At 41.7% G+C, this 18,081-nt stretch overlaps 1 protein-coding gene across 1 annotated transcript in view; it reads left to right on the top strand.

The window, feature by feature from the left end:
- Positions 1-17,297, top strand: part of plpp4 (phospholipid phosphatase 4) — a 46,173-nt gene extending 28,876 nt beyond the window's left edge. The window contains exons 4-7 of the mRNA XM_034609245.1: positions 5,877-5,940; positions 6,103-6,227; positions 13,983-14,153; positions 15,546-17,297. Coding sequence (XP_034465136.1) covers positions 5,877-5,940; positions 6,103-6,227; positions 13,983-14,153; positions 15,546-15,754 — 569 coding nt within the window. The 3' untranslated portion in view covers positions 15,755-17,297. The remainder of the gene's footprint in view (positions 1-5,876; positions 5,941-6,102; positions 6,228-13,982; positions 14,154-15,545) is intronic.
- The last annotated feature ends 784 nt before the right edge of the window (positions 17,298-18,081 follow it).

Genomic DNA, 18,081 nt, shown 5'->3' with positions numbered 1-18,081 from the left:
GTGGAGCCAGTTTCATTTCATTGTTTGCTTGTTACAATCTTGTTGTGATTTTCTTGATCTGTATTATCTTTGGTCTTTTCGAAGCTTTACCTGAAAACATGAGCTAATTGGTCACCTACAAGTACTTCATTGTGCTTAATGGTGCAGATCAGTCAACATGGTTCCACACAGGTGTCAGCGTTATTACAGCATCCACTAGTACAAAGTGTGGTTCCAGACGTTAAAATTCCTTTCATTGAGATTTTGATTATCAGCCATAATAGACTTACCACAAGCTTCAAGATTGTGAATCAATGTCATATGCTCCTGTAGAAGCAACACGTCAATATGATATAAATATATCTATAAATATTCTTCATGCCATTATTTTTGGACATAAATTTCCCTCACATTTTTGAACATGATATAAACTACATTTAAAAAAAAAAAACATGTTTTATTTGCTGTGTCAAGGAGAAGTATTACACTACCCACAATCCTCAAGTTTAAAAGCAACTTCTCAGATTTTGTAGAGCTCACTGTTACCATGGAAATGTCGACCACAACCGCGAAAATCATGTCAGCTACAATCTGATTGTGTCACATTACATATACCACAGAGCGACCATGACCTTGCTTTCCAACATGCTGTGTTTTGAGGGGAGGGAATTCGCGGATATGGATCATTCCCAATTGTGTATGGGATGTGTAGTTCCTTCACTCTTAAATTATTTGTGTTTACACTTGTGTACCTTTGCCTTTTTTCTGTTTTCAATATTTTGAACTGATTCAAATGTTTTATGGTCATGATTCATCTCATAGCAGGACAGCCTGGTTCCCAGCTTAAAGTTGTTTTCATGTTTTCTGAATCGTCACTGGAGAAAAATCAATGGGAAATTGAGATCCCTTCTAAAAGTGGGCGGTCACTGTTACGCTCTATTTACATCCGTTTAAAAACTTCATGCTACTTGTTTAGCTCTCAAACAGCATCTGGACATTCCTCTCACTATGAATTTGCCACTTGCCCTGGGATGAGAGGCCTCTGAAGGCTTTCGGCACATCAGAGAGGATTAAGTAAGTTTTACAAAAATCCAATTAAAGAGACACAGAGATGAACTGGGTGGAGAGGGGGTGGTTTAGAGTATCAGTGTAGAGATTACAGTGCTGGGTAGAAATTAACAGAGAAGCACTTATACAAGGCTTTACAGGAAAACATCACCCAGGAGAACAAAGGGGGGAAATGAGCCCATTATTCTTTCTACACAATCATGGTTTTGAATGTGTATTTGACGGCTAGATCTAATGAGAAAGAAAGATCATAAAAGCAGTTTTTTGGCTGGCTGTGCAGTTGCAGCTCATTTTTAACTTCCTACAGACCAATTTATTTTTCATTCCGAGCTGAAATCCCAGAAAATATGCTCCTATATTTTATTATCTTTCAAAGTTGTCCCTTAGATTCCTCTTATTGTTGAATTAATGAAACAAAACTTCAAACAGATATAAGCTGACTGGAAAATACAATTCAGACAGAAAAGTTGTTTACTGTGAACAAACTGCTTGGCTGGATTGACTGGAGAGCAGTGGTGCAGGAATTACTCAACATTTTACTAAAGTAAAAGTACAAATAAATAGACAAAACATGTACTCACATAGAAGTAAAAGTACCACATTAACTGTTCTACTTGTGAAAAGTATTAAAAGTAGAGGTGCACTTACTGAGTGCAGTCTTTTCCCGTAATGCAACTGTCCACTACATCATTCTCATTCTGTGACTACTGTGTATTTTGTTAAATACAACAATAGTACAGACTTTGTCATATTAATAAAGAATGCTGCTGATGATGATGCTACTGAAAACATTGTCATATGAATTCATGGCTGAGTGCTGTGGCCTCTTCAGAATCCCTTTCAGCTGTTTCTTCACCAGTGATCCTGCTGCTGATGGAGGCGGGGTCTAATGTTACCTGCCTTTAAAACTATAAAAGATCTGAAAGTGGAGGAGAAGGTTTGCTAATGGAGTAAAAGTGAAAAGTTGCCGAAAATAAATTGATTAAGTAAGTACAGAAAACTTTAAAAAAGTACAGGAATGAAGTAAATGTACTTCGTTACATCCCACCTTTGTTGGAAAGTGCGACTGGCGGTTGATCCTGTAACCAGACCAGGATTATTGATAGAGAGTGAGGAAGTCAGCAGGACAGGTAACAGGACCAGGAGCGACGGTTGAGGTCAGGATACAGTACAGCATCTTGAGCTAGTGAATGCAGGTGGATCTGTGAGCTGGGCCATGTAGGATACAGGCATGACTGGCAGGAATCTGAAGAACAGGTAAACAGGAGAGAAACCCAGTTTACTAAAAAAAATAGCAGGAGCGTGTGCGGCATGGGTGATCAGACGATCTGGTGCGGGAGGGAAGCACAAAACATAAACGCAAGGAAAACAAGGTGAGGTAAAACAGGTTCCCATAAAGATGACATCAATTTAGAGTTTGAGTTAGATTGTCACCCCCTGCTTCACCCGTAAGACTTGCTTTTTGCTAGCACACGGCGTTTATTGTTTCATACAGAACATTCTGCTATCACGTAAAAGTGAGAAGAGCACAATGTTCCTTTCATTAGATTGTCTAATAACACTTTATTATTCCCAAACTCCTGCTGCTTAATTGCGTGATTATCTGTCAGTCACAGGATATAATGAAGCTAGTTAGTCTAAGTTTGATTATATTTTCTCAAAGGCGACCCTGTGAGAATGGTACTGAGATGATTTCGCAGTGATTATTTTGGATTTTGGTTAAGAAACATGAAATATATTGTTTTTATCATCTGAATGGGAGATCTCACAGCACAGAGTTTTATTGTTTGATGTGTGCAGCGGGAGCAATCTTCTGGTTAGTGAGCTAATGAAAGAGTTTCCAATAAAAAAGAGTCTGCGTGGTCTCTGTATAGTGCGTCGAAAGATAAAATTACTTGAGTGTTAGATGGTCCCTGCTCACCTGCTTTGTTCCATTATCTAAACTGCTTATGCTTTTGAGAGTCGTGGGGGGAGTTCAAGCCTCCCAGCTGACACTGGGCGAGAGGCAGGGTACAGCCTGGACAAGTGGCCAGCATATCGCAGGGGCCAACATACAGAGACAAACATGCAAACTCCACACAGAAAGACCCCCGGCCGAGCCATGAGGTGTCTCTCACCGTTCTTTTCCCCTTTGAGAGAAGAATCCTCAAACTAAATGAGAAAGCCTTTCATTTCCTGAAAGGGTGCCCCCCTGCAATCACTCGTGCAACCTCTGAGGTGCAAGTCCATTGGATGTGACCAACCTTTGGTGGCCACTGGCGCAGGCGCGGTCCTAACACAGCACAGCACAGTCCAATTTGGCAAAGAGAGTGTCGCAGATTGAATAAACTATTCGGAAGACAAATGCAGTATCAGCATATTGCATATTGAGGTGAGATTCAAGAAGGGCAAATCACATCAGCTCCTCTCACACCTAGTCCATGCAAGATGGGAGGCACAAAGTCGCAAGATAAGAATCAATGTATGCCATTACTGTGTTCGCCGTTCTTATACATGGTGGCACGGTGGTGTCGTGGTTTGCACCGTTATCTTACAGCAAGAAGGTTTCCTGTTCGAATCCTTATTTGGCTTCCATGCCTGTGGAGTTTGCATTTTCTCATGTGTGGGATTTCTCCAATTACTTTGGCTTCCTCCCACAGTCAAAAGACTTGCAGACTGGGGGTTTGGTTAATTGTCGACTCTAAATTCTCTGTAGGTGTGAATGTGAATGGTTGTTTGTCTCTGTAGCTGTGCTCAGACATGAACTCTACGTAACAGATAAATTCTATTGCGGGTGTCAAGCATTTTATTTACAGCACATCCCCACGTGCGTCGGCCCACCACCAAAAGCTCTTGAATCTCTTTAGAAGTTGACATCTTTGTCAGCGTCTGACACCAGTTTTCCATCCTTTCTTTTTTTTTCAGTTTTGCAGCCGTCGCATTTTTGAAAAAACTGACACGTACATTTGCATTTTCACACACTCTGGATGATTTCAGGAGATTATCCAGAGTTCAGTGTTTGTCTGAAAGCAGCTTATGTGTTGGCCCTATGAATCTTTCCATTGCAACCCTAAAAGGATAAGTGGTATAGATAATGGATGGATGGATGTTACTTTACAGCACCTCAGACTTGCTCATAATGAGCCGATGATGTCTCTTTTATTAGACAGATCGGTTATGCTACTCAATCTAACTCAACAGAAACTGGCTAATTTCTGCGTGTTGTTGATACTGTAACAAATCTTTGCCTGTTGTGGTGTTAATCTTGTTATTATGGTCTGTTTCTATCAAATATTCCTGCCCTGTATGTAAATAGAAGTGTACAAAAATAAAAAAGGAAGCCTAACGGTGCCAGGAGTTTTATGAATATGCAAACGTGCAAACAGGAGGGTCTGCCAAAACTGTGTCAGTGCCACTGTCGGCGTCGGGCCTGCACAAAGCTAATTAAAGCTTAAATGAGTGAACTTCCCAAGTCTTGACTATACGTGAGAGGATGCAGCCGCAGCAGTGGTTTCACAGGCACCACACACGACTTGGATCTGACACAGGGAACACATTGCACTTTAATGACCCATTCTTGAACTGGTCAAATGGAACATGTACCATTTGGGTTTCCATCTGAGCTGCACACAGGCGTTCCCCAAAATAACAGGATGTTAAATATCGCTGATGCTGGGTTCCTCTCAGCAGCTCGGGGGGATAATAAATTTGAGCACTGGCGACGTGGGGTGAATTCAATTTGCCTGCAGACTACTGGGATTAACCTGTGAGGGCAGGCACTCTGGCTAATGATGAGCCCGCAGTGGTTTGCTTCATTGCTAATTAAATGAACGTACGGTTACGTGCAATGACTACCTGTCAACCAAGCGTACCTGTTTCCTATTAACAAAATTGAGCTGAAGCAAATTACTTCACACTTTTTTCACAACTATTTTCTCCATATTAAATATCTAATTGATGTTTACTATTGTTAAACTACTTTTATCTCATTTTGGTGATAAACTTTTTCTAAGGCGCTGTTGAGCACTGTTAGCTCACAGCTACATGGTACCGGGTTCCAATCCTGGTTTGGCCAGTGAGGGTCTTTTTGTGTGGAGTTTGCATGTTGTCTGATAGCTGCATGAGTTTTCTCTGGGTACTCCGGCTTCCTCCAACAGTTCATAGAGAGGAAATGACAATGATAGAGGTATGGCCACTTATAATGATAATATACAGAGGTAGCCCTCATCCATGATCCTGCATCTGCAATGACAAATGCACAAGGACTCCGAGGGAAGAAGTCAAGTCAGTAACATTGATGAAACATTAATGTGATGAAGAGGGAGAGGAGGAAAAATGAACTTTATCACCTATCTTGTTTGGTCTGGACCTTCTGACTTTTGAGTTTACTCCTAACTAAAATAACATCAACATACCAACATTTTGTCGGACTAAAAAAGGTGGTCTCAGTGGATTGTTTACAGTGTGAACATTTTTTACCTGGATAGGTTTGGCTGTTTTGTGTGTATATGTGTGTGTTGTTGTGGTACTTGCACTGTGTTTAAAACATTCTTCCTTCCCTTGCTGGTCAGAGATCATGAAATGCTGGTTCGCATATAAATCCGATGAACCATCCGTCCATCTGCCGGGGAAATTCCCATGAAGCTAATTAGCTGCCTTATTTGGACAACATGTCAGAGGAGTGGGTAACCTGCCAGAGCCTGCACTGGACTGATAGTAAAATTAATACCTTTACTACAGATGTACTGTTACTCCAGCTGAAAATGCTACGTCAACCTGTTTCACTTGTTTTAATGATAATCCTCTGAAGTGTAAGATGTTAATTTGACTGTGTGTTTCCTCTCCTCCAGCTGTGTCCCTGGCTCTCGCCCTGAATGGAGTCTTCACAAACACCATCAAGTTGATTGTTGGCAGGTATGCTAAACAAGCTGAAGCACTTCACAGGCTGATTTGGAATGTTAAGCAGTATCCTCTGAATAATGTATCTTTAAACTTTAGACTAGATTTATGTTTGTTTGACAGGGAAATGGAATGCACTTTCTAGAATTGACTACATCTTTTGTTTTTGATTTCCAGGCCCAGGCCCGATTACTTCCAGCGCTGTTTCCCAGATGGACAAGTGAATGTGAAGATGCTGTGCACCGGGGAGCCCGATCTGGTCTCAGAGGGGCGCAAGAGCTTCCCCAGCAGTCATTCCTCCTGTGAGCATCAGCCAGCTGTCCACACAGATCACTGCCAGCACTCGCAAAACAATGTCAAAAGATATCAGAGCTCCCAGTCATTAATACTGCATATGAGTGTAGCTATTCACTCAGTGTGATGTCCGTGCTCCGAGCAATATTTCACACATGTGGAAAATGCTGACTGGGCGTCTCGGAGGTGTTTACATCACATTTCAAAGGGATGATCTTGTTGCTGTCTCTCTTCAAAGGTAATTGCCCCACGTTGCAATGAGTTATCGTGCAATTTACACATCCGGAGGCGGCTTGTTTAGATGGTTGTGGGTGTGGTTGATTGAGCCCATCATATTCAGTCTTGTGCACTTGGTGGATGTGTCAGTTTCATCTGACTCCCTGCTACGTTCAGCTGTGCAGCCCCATGCGGGCCAGGCGACATCTTTTGGACCATATTGCTTTCCAAGCTGTTTTCGCTTGAGCAGCGTGCTAAATTATTCACATGTTTTCTCTGTTGTCCAGCAGATGAATGTAAGTGGTATACAGGGAGTGTCTGCTGTGTTGAATAAAACTCTCAGCAGGATGTATACAGTGGTATATCAGGCATGTAAAGACTGCATTCACGAAAATACATCACTTATTGGCCTTAAAGCATTTAACATAAAAGATACTTTTGAAATTATTATTTTTTTTATCTTGGTCTGTTGAATATGGACCTCAGGAAACTCCACCAACAGTAAAACGATTGCAGTGGAATTACACCGAACCTCCTGCGATCTATTATGCAAAATGCAAAATATATCTTTATATCCTCCAGTGAGCTGTGCTCCGACTGGGGCGCACTTTATATTTATATTGTTTGCTTTTATTCAAAATCCCTATTAAATTTCCTCTCTGGATGCACATTCGCACTTAACAAGTTAATTATGTAGAATTCATAAACACAGCAGGAAAGTGTAAATAAGCCTATAGCTGCGTCCGACTGAAGCATTGGAAAAGCCAAAATCCATGTCGCTGTGAAGACCCTTTTTTTTTTTATTCCATATTCTAATTATATCGAAAATGTTATAGGGAAGCTAAGAAAGAAGTATTCTTAGGAGGTGGAGGGTGTATGTGTGTGTGCAGAAAACCCAGTGCATGTGAAATGGTGTGTGAATGTGTTTAATTGTCATCCTGCTGTGAGTGTGTCTGCCTTGAACTGCCCTTTAAAAGGCTTCAGATCAAAAATTGGGTTATTTGGTCTTCGTGTGTTATAATAAGATGGTAAAGTACTATAATTAGTGAGATGGTATAGCTGGTCAAAATTGTCATTGATGTTGAATTTCATTGTCTGATACCAAATTGTTGTTTTCGCACTTACAGTTGCACATGTTCAGCTTTTCAGACACCTGCTTTCAGGAGGAAATGTTTTTCGAGATGCTGGCTGAATCCCAATAGAAAAAGCAGAGAGGGGACATTGCTCTGTAATTCACTACAGCACGGTGTACGGATTACATACATCTGCAGGGCAGCTCTAACAGCCTTATGTTGCTGTGCTGTGCTGTGAGTGAGAAAGTGATTGAGGGAGCCGTGCAACTGGGACACAAGGAGCACCCATATGGCAGCGCGGCCAGGAGAAAGAAAAAAAATCCAATTTCCTGTCCGCCTCCTTTTCACCGGGACAACACTTTTTGGACCATGCATAAGTTACAGAGCTTTTAACCAGACGAATGTGGAAATGGACAGGGAATAGGGCCAGACAGATGACGAGGGTGAATGCAGCCCTATTTAAAGTGGTGTCTGGATGTAATGCAACATCTACTCTGGCTGGTATGAAGCCCAAGGCACAGACTATGGGCAAAATAAGCTGTTTTGCATTCACAGACACACTCACAGATCCTCCCCAAAGAATGCTCATCTACGTGGTAAATAAACAAATCATAACAATTAGCTAGGACGAAAGTATAAATACACACCCAACTTCAGAGTTTGATTAGGGCTGTTTTTTTAAAGCACACACTATAAGTGTGAATGTTGATGTCAGTCACACTATAGTTTTCCAGGGCTTTATTATATTTATGCCTCAGTGCTGGTGAAAATATCCGGAACACCCATAGGGAACCATTTTATCTGAACAACACCTCAAGAGAATCCTTTCACTCACGGATTAACCAATTCGATTTTAGTGGTCAAAGGTCACGGTGACTTCCTATGAATCTGGAGAAAAGATGTATGTCGAATTAAATATGTAGAATTAAACCAATTTTCAGATTTCGATCTCCGACAACTTTTTTATGCTGCTCATTCTCTGTGATTTCTTTATTCACCTCATAGCAAAGTCACAGAAATTGGAGGAGACTGGTCCCAGAAGGAGAAAATCAAACTCCTTCAACAACATAGGCAGTGGTAAAGTCCCTGAAGCAGGCCCTCCAGCATCAGCTCCAGATCGCCTGCTTCTTATTCATATTCTCACCATCTCTCCCTGTGCATATTAAGCCCATTAGATTTGATCAATTAATAGGTACTCTTAAAAACCATCTGCCAGCTTTACCGTCTACATTCGCTCCCATGAATAAAGAAATCCTCCAGGAAGGACCTAATCAAATTGCTAAAACTATCTACATTAAGTAGCATAGCCTGGAATGTCTATCATATTAGTTCAGTGTCTGGGGAGAGAATCACTCTTCTGCAAAGTGATCTCTCATGTGTTTACTCACTCAGGCCCTCAGTGTGTCTGGAGTGTGCACAGAGGTGGAGGTTGAGGAACAGCTTGAGTAGGAGTGCAGCAATTATACGGTGCTAATAATGAGCTCCTGCTCAGCTTTTGTATGTTAATGGCTCAAACAGGCTCAGTGCCCGAATGGTTGGTTAATATGCATCACTTTTGGTCCGAGGGGTGTCCCATTGGTCCCTACAAGGGTCAAAGGTCAGAATAGCAGGGAGAGAGTGGGGAAGGCTGGGAGATGGAAACCAGTCACTAATGTAATGTAATCAAAGACACACGGACCTGCCCAGGAGGTCGGTGGTTCACTGACAGGTATATTTCATCAGAGAGAAAGGGAAGAAAGTTATGGAGACAGATAGTTATTATCCAACTTCCGGACTTTGCAGTGGCTTTGACCCGAGCATTGTTTCGGGATCTGCAGCAGAATCCTGAGGTTTGAAAGAAGGATTGTGTCCTTGGTGGGTTCATTTTTCAAAAACAGGTTCAACAGAACATCTCCTAACATGCTTTGTTTTTATTATTTACAGTCTGCTGTGTCTCTTTTTACCACCCAGTCCCTATCTCCATTTATTCATACATCTTTATATAGGGTTTGCTACCCTGCTGTAGCCCACTCACCCCGACTTACTACACACTAAACTAAACACATTATACAGCGCAAAGAATCAATTTATGTAAGTAATTGTATCAATGAAGTAACCAAAGACAAAAAAGTATTTTTTTCTTTTCAAATTTACAGCCACATTAGCAGTTATGTGAGGCTGCATAAGTACCGAGTTATAAGTACCGTAGTTGCTAGTAACAAGTTGATAATTCAAATCATTCCGGAAGTTACTGTAAACCATCCTTTGGAAACACACGTCTTTAGTAAAAGTCCTGGCAATGCTTCGGACATGTGTTCAGTGATTTTCTTTACAATCCAAACTGAAACTAAGTTATGTCCATTTCAGTTTATCATGCTGCTCTGACACTGCCTTTATAGATCACATGCAACCAACTTTATGAAAAAAGTATATACAATAAAAATGTATCAGATTTGATGATGATTCGAATTAACGGGACAAGGGGTCACACAAAATGATAAATTATTAGTGGAGAAAAAATAATAATCTTGATCCAAACTCTGTATTGTCTACATGAGTCTTTTGGATGGAATTCCATGTGCCTCAGATATTTTTCATAGCTGCTCACCCAGTAAGAGGTTTGATGAACCTTGGTTACCTTGGTAACACACAGGAAATTACCGTGTTATTAATCATATTTTCTTCTGAATGAGAAATTGCCCCCAGTCACCTTTCTTAATCTTTTTATCAACACGTGTACAGAAACCCCCCCCATATCTTCAAAATTTGCAATCATGCGTCTTTAGTTACATCTTCTTAACCATCTTTGAGCTTGTTTTGAAGATGAAAAAAGCAACTGCACAGCTGATCACTCCCATTAGCCGTCTTTGTTTAGTCTCAAGGCTTTTAAGTGCATGAAGTGGATTTATTTTGATGTTGTTTGTTTCTCATTGTCGTCCTCCTCCCTGTCCTCTGGCCTTCTGGGACTTCTGCTGCCTCCTGATGAGAGACCATCAGTTGTTCTGGGTATACCTGATATTCATCGCATAACCTTACTCCTGCAAATATATTGAATGAGTTCATTATGTTAATTTCACATGTAGAAATGTGTTTGTTTGTCTCTTTAGATGGTGTGGGGAATCATATATTAGCTATCCCCTGCTCATGTATTATGCATATCACCAAAGCATTTCTATTAGTGTAATCCAAGTGATGTTGTCTCACCATGTCTGCAAATATATTGTCTTATGCAGAATGAAAAGAAGGCATTTGCGTTTACTGCTACACTGCACCATTATTTCTTATGATACCTTTAATAATTCAAATGCAATTTTGCTTGGTTCAAATGGCAAATCTGTGTTACAGCTCTACCTAGATAAAGAGGAGCTAACAAAATATTGTATAGTTTCCATTTCCTACATCTTTTTTGTATTTATTGATTTCCACTCATTTTTGCCATTGACGCAAATCATCAGCTGTTTTTTTTGTGTTCTTCAATGAATTAGCCTAATTACTAATCTTGACCTAGTTTTTAATTTAAACTTCAGTTACAATAGCTCATATTTGAAGTAATATATTCTAATGCTTCACAGATTCACACACACTGTGTTTCTGTGGTTTCTTCTGATGCACAAACACTCTGCTCACAGCGTAACTGGGACTGTGGGTGAATAAATGTATTCACCGTCTGAGGGCTTGTTGACCTGCCCTTCGGCACGTCCCTGTCTTCCTCTCAAGCATGCTTGGATAAGCTCCAGCTCCCCTCACTCCAAATGACAATGGGGGAGAGTGGGTATCTATGGGATACCCACTGGGTCCTTGCTTGATCCTGAGCATTGATTTACTGTCTTTCATTGGTATAAATTATAGTTATTATATTAGTGATGTGGGATCAGCAATGCAGAAACTGTAAAAAGGTGTCTTGGAAATGCCCTCATGTAAAACTACTGGGAATTTTCCCAATTTACAAAGTTCAATCAAAACACTGAATATGTCATTCATAGATAATTTAGCCCCTTCTTGCCAAATGAGTTATGTAATTGTCTTAGCTATGGTTAGAGCTGTTAAAATAATTGTTGAGTGAGCTGCTGGGTGATTGGAAATGTGAGGAGTTCGCTCAGAAGTCAGATGATGGGCAATGAGGGATGCTGCGTCTATTACTGCATGACTTACTGTGTGGTGTTCATTGGTGGAAATAATATTCAGATCCTTTACTGAAGTGAAAGTACCACACAATAACACAAACTAACAGCTAAATTCTATCTCTGCATAAATCTTGTTAGAATGTTGGATTACACTGAAGAGCTATTTCGCAAATTGCCATGTAAACTGTGCTTGCTCAATAGCCAGCTGATTCTAAAGATTTTTTCTCCATCAATTATTTAAACCCAAAAAAGGTTCAAAAATCCCAGTTATCCTTTGAAGGGTTAGGGTTACGGCTGCGATGTAGAATCCTGGTGCCAGCCACCACAGGACTCTTTTCAGTGTCTAGACATTGGCTGGTTGGACGTGTTTGGGCGGCATGTAAATGATCAACAACATATTTGGAAGGACCAGTCGTAATTTTCTGGCTCTGTTGTTATGACCCATCTCCACACCCTTCACCTCTGACTGTCCTCGATATTCTTAACCTGCCCCTTAACAATCATCACTCTCCATGCCTTAACCCAACCACATTAGAGGCAGGGCGGAGGTGAGTCTTTATTTCAATGCCTAATTAGCATTTTTGATTCAGTGCAAAATTTGAACATTTGATGTATAAATGTCTGTATCGTCCACGAATGTCAACTCAAAAAAAGTATAAGGATATTTATGTTGTTAGTTTTCATATTAAACTTGAGGGACTATAAATAATTACCCTAATAAAAAATCTATTGATGTGTGCATCTTAAAATATAGTGCTTCATTTTAGAAAAAATATAATAATAATTAAAAGTTTCCCTTTTCTCCTTTTTGTCAACTAATTTTCACTCAATAGTCTCAACCAACTTTCTAACAATTTCAACACATCTTAACAACTGAACAGCTCTAACACCTGCTAGGTCTGTGAGTTTCCTGGGTCGCTAAACCAGTGCTGCAAAGGCTAGAAAACCTGCGACGGTCAAAATCTGTCAAAATTTGAAAATCCTCAATGATTTATCGGCTATAGGTCTGTGATGGTGTCTGGTTGTGGATGGTGACCCCATAACGCTTAAGAGTGACCCTATGTTGGTTGGGTAGCAACAACAAAAAAACATACAGTTCACCACACATCCTGTTATAGAATCTCATTAAAACCACACACTAAATTAAGTCCTGACTGAAGATCGATGTAGAAGTATACTTCATAATAAAAATGCCATCAGGCAAACTTGCATCAGTTATTTACAGCACCATATAAATATTTCTTTTAAAATAAAAATCGAATGTTAGCCGATCCCAGCCATACCATACATTGATGTAAAGTGCCTAATGGGAAATGCACAGGTGTTAATTGAGTCATCTGTTGCTCCCTGACAGCAGAACCAGCCCTGAGACAGCAGGACGTTCATCTCTCCACCATCCTGCGTCTCTATCTGCAGGCTACACACGTATCATACCACCCTAAGTATTCTCGGCCAACTCGTGGGTTGAGTGACAAATGGGCAGGTGATGGGTGCTGGAGTGCGCTGTGTGGTCCACTGCTGCGGTAAACTAATGACCCCCGTCTCAGCACCATCTTTTATGGCTCCATCACACAACGTTTAATTCACACAGTTGGACAGCCGCTGTTTCTCTTACACTAACGACCATCAGCTACGACCCCCTAAAGCACAGCTCGGACAGCAGCTCGCTCACGTTTGTTTCTCGGACTGGGCCGTAGTGTTCACCCTGACCTCAGGCTGTCTCGCCTTTGTTGGGCCTTTTTAGAGGATGGCTATTAAACTATGTACCAACTAGAGTCCAGTCTTATCTTTATTAGGCAATGATTTCAAAGGGAACCTAATCTAGTCCAGCGTGTTGGCTCAGGGATGCTCACTGCTGCCACGTACACACTCCACTTTGGAGTAAATGCTCATTGCTAAACAAGTCTCCTTCAGTGTGTGGGTTGTGCTTTGTATGTGTGTGGCTGTGTCTGTTTGTCTCCGCCTGCTCTCAGGCACCTGTCGCACACACTGAATTTAGTGTGGAGACTTTTGCCTGACAGACTGAAGTTCCATCGCTCAGTGAGCTCACCTGCGAGTGGCTGGTCGGGGACACGCTGCAAAACTCCCATCTGCCTCCTTCGTTATGCTTCTTTCTGTGTGAAATGCTCTCTAATGACGATGTAGATGTCCTTTCCATTGGTGATTTCACCCTGTTGCAGACTTGACGGTCACACGGGGTGATTGACTTTGACAAGACAGTCCCTTGCAGTTTATGTCTTTGCCGATGAACAAGAGGATTGGTCACAGACAGGGGGAGGGTTTATAAAGTGAAGGCTAAATACATACATATATATGTTTAATTATCACCTCCCTTGTCTTCTTTCTCTTTCTCCCTTTCTTTCTCCGTCAGTTGCTTTCTCTGGTCTGGGCTTCACCTCCTTCTATCTGGCGGGGAAGCTGCAGTGTTTCACGGATCAGGGTCGAGGGCGTAGCTGGCGTCTCTGTGCCATGGTGCTGCCCCTCTACAGCGCCATGATGATTGCACTGTCCCGGACCTGTGACTACAAACACCACTGGCAAGGTCTGCCCGACAGCTCCTCCTAAATAAGAGTCAGATGAATGCTGCATGTTCTTAACTTACACACTTTTAAAGCTTATTTTAATCACACGTGGCTTAGGGCACTTTTATAATTATTATATAGATCATTTATAAAGCAAACTCCTGGTGATGCCTTATTTTAAACAGCTACTTCAATCACACATATTTTTAACTTAATCAGCATGACCGATGAATTCAGGGAGGGCCCCAAAACAATGTAGAGACTCCTGCTTATTTGCCCAACAGACTGAAAATTGCATTCGATAAGAATGTCAGTCTTAGCATAATGACAGTTTTTGATTTCCTGAAAACTGCCTCCGATGACAGTGAGGTGGCATTTGATTCAGCAGCCTGGGAGAAAGGGACAATTACAAGCTTTCATATCTGTTGTGGAAGAACTGGAGGGAGACTGGGAGGGAATGAGGGAATGCATATGTGGGTGGTGTGTGGGAGGGAATATGTGGCGCGACAGCTCTGTTATATGGTGTTAATTAGTTTCAGAGAGCCATATGCTGCTGGTGAGCTGGGCAGCTACAAAACACAGAATTCTTTTAACGACTATTCATCAAAAGCACAACGCAGGTTGGAGTTGCAGGCGAGCGGTCCACTTTCAGAGTCTTCCTAGTATTTCTTAACTCGGCACATACTCATTCTGCTGCCTCTCACAGGTTTGCTGGGAGATCAGCTCCAGTGCACTTGAGAGGCCTCAATCTGCACTGAATGTAAACACAAACCTGAACTTCCAATCACTGTCTCAATGAGGCCACCAAACTAATACATTGCATCAAATCATATTCTATTACATTCAGCAGACAGGGGGTCGATGAAACATTCACAGAGCAGGCTCATCCATTGTAGAGTTCTCCGACGTGGAAATCGATGATATACTATATTTCATTTCCCTCCCTGAAAAGAGACAATAAAAGGGAGGCCGATGGAAAATGTAATTTTGATATCATGAAAGCGTCTATTTCAGCTGCTCCAGCCACCAGCTGGCCATGTCATTTTGATCTATACGCAGCAATATAGGCTTAATAATCAGCCTGGCACTGTGATAGTATGTGATGTATCACGGCTTAAAGGGAGGTATAATACAAAAGTGTTGGGTGTAGATGACGGAGTGACAGACACAGCATGTCCAAAAGGCAAGCGCTCAGTGGAACAGATTCATCATTGCACCATTTAGTCTGCTGCCGAACTCTAAACTAACCAGGCATGATGGATGCTCACTGAAAAGCTATAGAACAAATTCAGTAATTTGTGTAATTAATTGTGTTCATTCACAGCGCAGGTGTTGTTCCGCTGCCTCCACATATGCTAAAATTAAACATGGATGCACATCTTAAAATATAGGTGTTTTGGTGACTTTTGCAGACGCCTTTGTCGGAGGAGTGATCGGTTTGCTGTTTGCGTACGTCTGCTACCGCCAGCACTACCCACCCTTTCTGCACATGGACTGCCACCTGCCTTACGCCAGCCTGGCCAACGCCGCCCACGTGCCCTCGCATCCCCCGGACGACCCGCATCCCACTGACAATGCCACCACCCTCCCCCTGGAGGGCTTGACTGAAGGTCCAGTATGACTAGTGGCCACCACCGAGACTACCCCCAACACCCTCACGAAGCCAGCAAGCCCACCTCCCCATCCCTAGTGACTGGCTGGCTCTCGTACACATTCAAGTGGACATTAACACCTACATCTTCATACAGTTACGCTCAGTCTCGGTGACACACATTCTTTTCGTGTTTATTCTTTTAAATCTGGCTCTTGCTCAGCAGCCATGAGAGTCTATATTTAGATGTGATGTATGAGAGGAGCCTACGAATATGGGACATCACCACTGAGAGGGAAGAGAGAAAAGCATGTTGAAAGCCTGAAGAAAGCGGTCTTACTAATGGCTGTGAAGGAAGATAAAAATAAAGCCAGTCTTTGCTGGAAGTCTTCGCCTAATAAGAGATGTGGCTGGCAGCTCGTTTTTACGCTGGAGTACATTTAATGTTTTGCTATTTAAGGACTGGGACAGCAAGTTGGGGGTAACCCAAGAAATCCCATTAAAATGTCACAGCAATCAAACCATGAAATCAAACCACTGTAATTAAACTAATTAGATATTGTGTGTTTGATGGCACAGTAGGAAACAAATTATAGAATCTGAGAGCAATTCAGCGACATTGTGAGTGTTTCAGTTTGACTTTCAGACCCTGTATTTTCAGAGGGAGCAAATGTAAGTACATGGGGAACTAGATTCATATCTTTTCATTTGTAATTGACCATAGTAACATAATTAAAGATATTGGACAAATAGATTATTGGAAATTAGCACTGGACTGCGTTTTTTCCAACCCTTCTAAAACAACTAATCCACCTTACTTCATTTTTTAAAATTTCCTTTAGCTTTCCTGTGCCATCCTGGACCCACCGATCCAATTTTATTTCTTCACAAGCTCTGAGTTTTGCACGTGTTCCCTGGGGTTGCACAGGGGTGTGGAGCCAAATTGTTCCTCAATGAGTGCAATCAATAAGTGGCAGGTGGGAATGGCATGGCGGAAGTGTGTCTGGACAGGCACAAACTCCAATCTGATCCTGCATTAATCCTCATTAAGGGAGGTCGGCCACCGCGGCTTATGAGGACATTAGGACTGTATGAGGTGCCCCACGGACTGCCCAAGCGTCGCAAATGGCTCTCAGCCCACTGCGGTCCCATAAATGGACAATCTCACATTCAGCAGACGTCAGACCAGAGCCCGGACAGCGCTTTTGATGTATTATTCATCCATTAATGTTCTGGTATTTAGGAATATTCCCAGCCTTAATTTACGGACACTGCGTTGAAACGAAGCAAACACCAAAGATTTGTAGCTTATTTTTTTCAGCTCGGGTCGTAAGTACCCTCTTATGTTTTCTTTTGATCAAACATGAAGCATTACTGGTTCCCTATCATCAGAAAAGCAATTTGTAGCCTCTCACAAGTTTTGTTCGAAATGACGGATCATTGTGTTGCCTTAGTTACTGTGTCTGTTTTGCCATTGCTGTGACATTAATGGGAAGCTGCCTGGTCATCTTATCTCTAAACCCACCAAGCTACAAAGGTTATTCTTATTTGCTCATTAAAGTGAAAAGGGGGGGGGGAAACAACATCAAAACATCAAAAGGATGTTTGAGTCTAATCTAGTCTTTTTACATGTTTGTGTAAAAAGCATCAGTGGAGACTTGTACCTTCAGCTGCAGTTTGCTTCCTGCGCTCGTGGCACAGGGAAACGCAACCAAACACTCACTGCGAACAAAATTCCTTTAAACATCAGTTACTGAAATCAATGAAGCCTCTATCACTGATGCAACCCAGTGGCACGTTCTTAAAATTGTATGTGTGTGTGAGTGTGGGGTTGTTTGCAGTACACCAATGCAATATCGAATGAAACTTTACAAAGAACGAAGGGAGGAGGTGCTCGACTCTGCTCGTCGGACTCTGGACTCGAAGTCACCGAGGAGTGAAACTTGGAAACTGACTGTGTGGTTCTGCCGAGTCTGTCAGCGCGGCCCTGGATACCAGTGACGGAGAGATTTTGACGTCTCGAGGCAGATTCGGGGATGAAATGATTGTGACAGAGACGCATTATGTTCTATAGACCTGCATTCGCCTGACTCGGCAGCCTGGTGTCCGTACCTTGTCATTAGTTTTCTCCTAGTAGATGTTATGTATATTGATAAAAAAAAAAAAGTGTTGTTCAGAAATCATGTCTGTAAGAGTATTTTGGCTTTGGTGCTATAGATACTTTTGTAGCAGTAGGCGTTACTTTTTTCAAATGGTGGAAGAGTAAATTTGAAATAAAAGTTTTCTACCTAGAAAAAATATATATATAAAACATAATTCTGTTTTGTTTTTAGTTTTTCAAATCAGATGTTCAGAGG

Source organism: Hippoglossus hippoglossus, chromosome 15 (genome assembly GCF_009819705.1).
Source record: "Hippoglossus hippoglossus isolate fHipHip1 chromosome 15, fHipHip1.pri, whole genome shotgun sequence".
In the NCBI taxonomy this organism is placed as follows: Eukaryota; Metazoa; Chordata; class Actinopteri; order Pleuronectiformes; family Pleuronectidae; genus Hippoglossus; species Hippoglossus hippoglossus.
The sequence above is the reverse complement of the archived record's forward strand: the minus strand, read 5'-3'. Positions and strand labels throughout refer to the sequence as shown.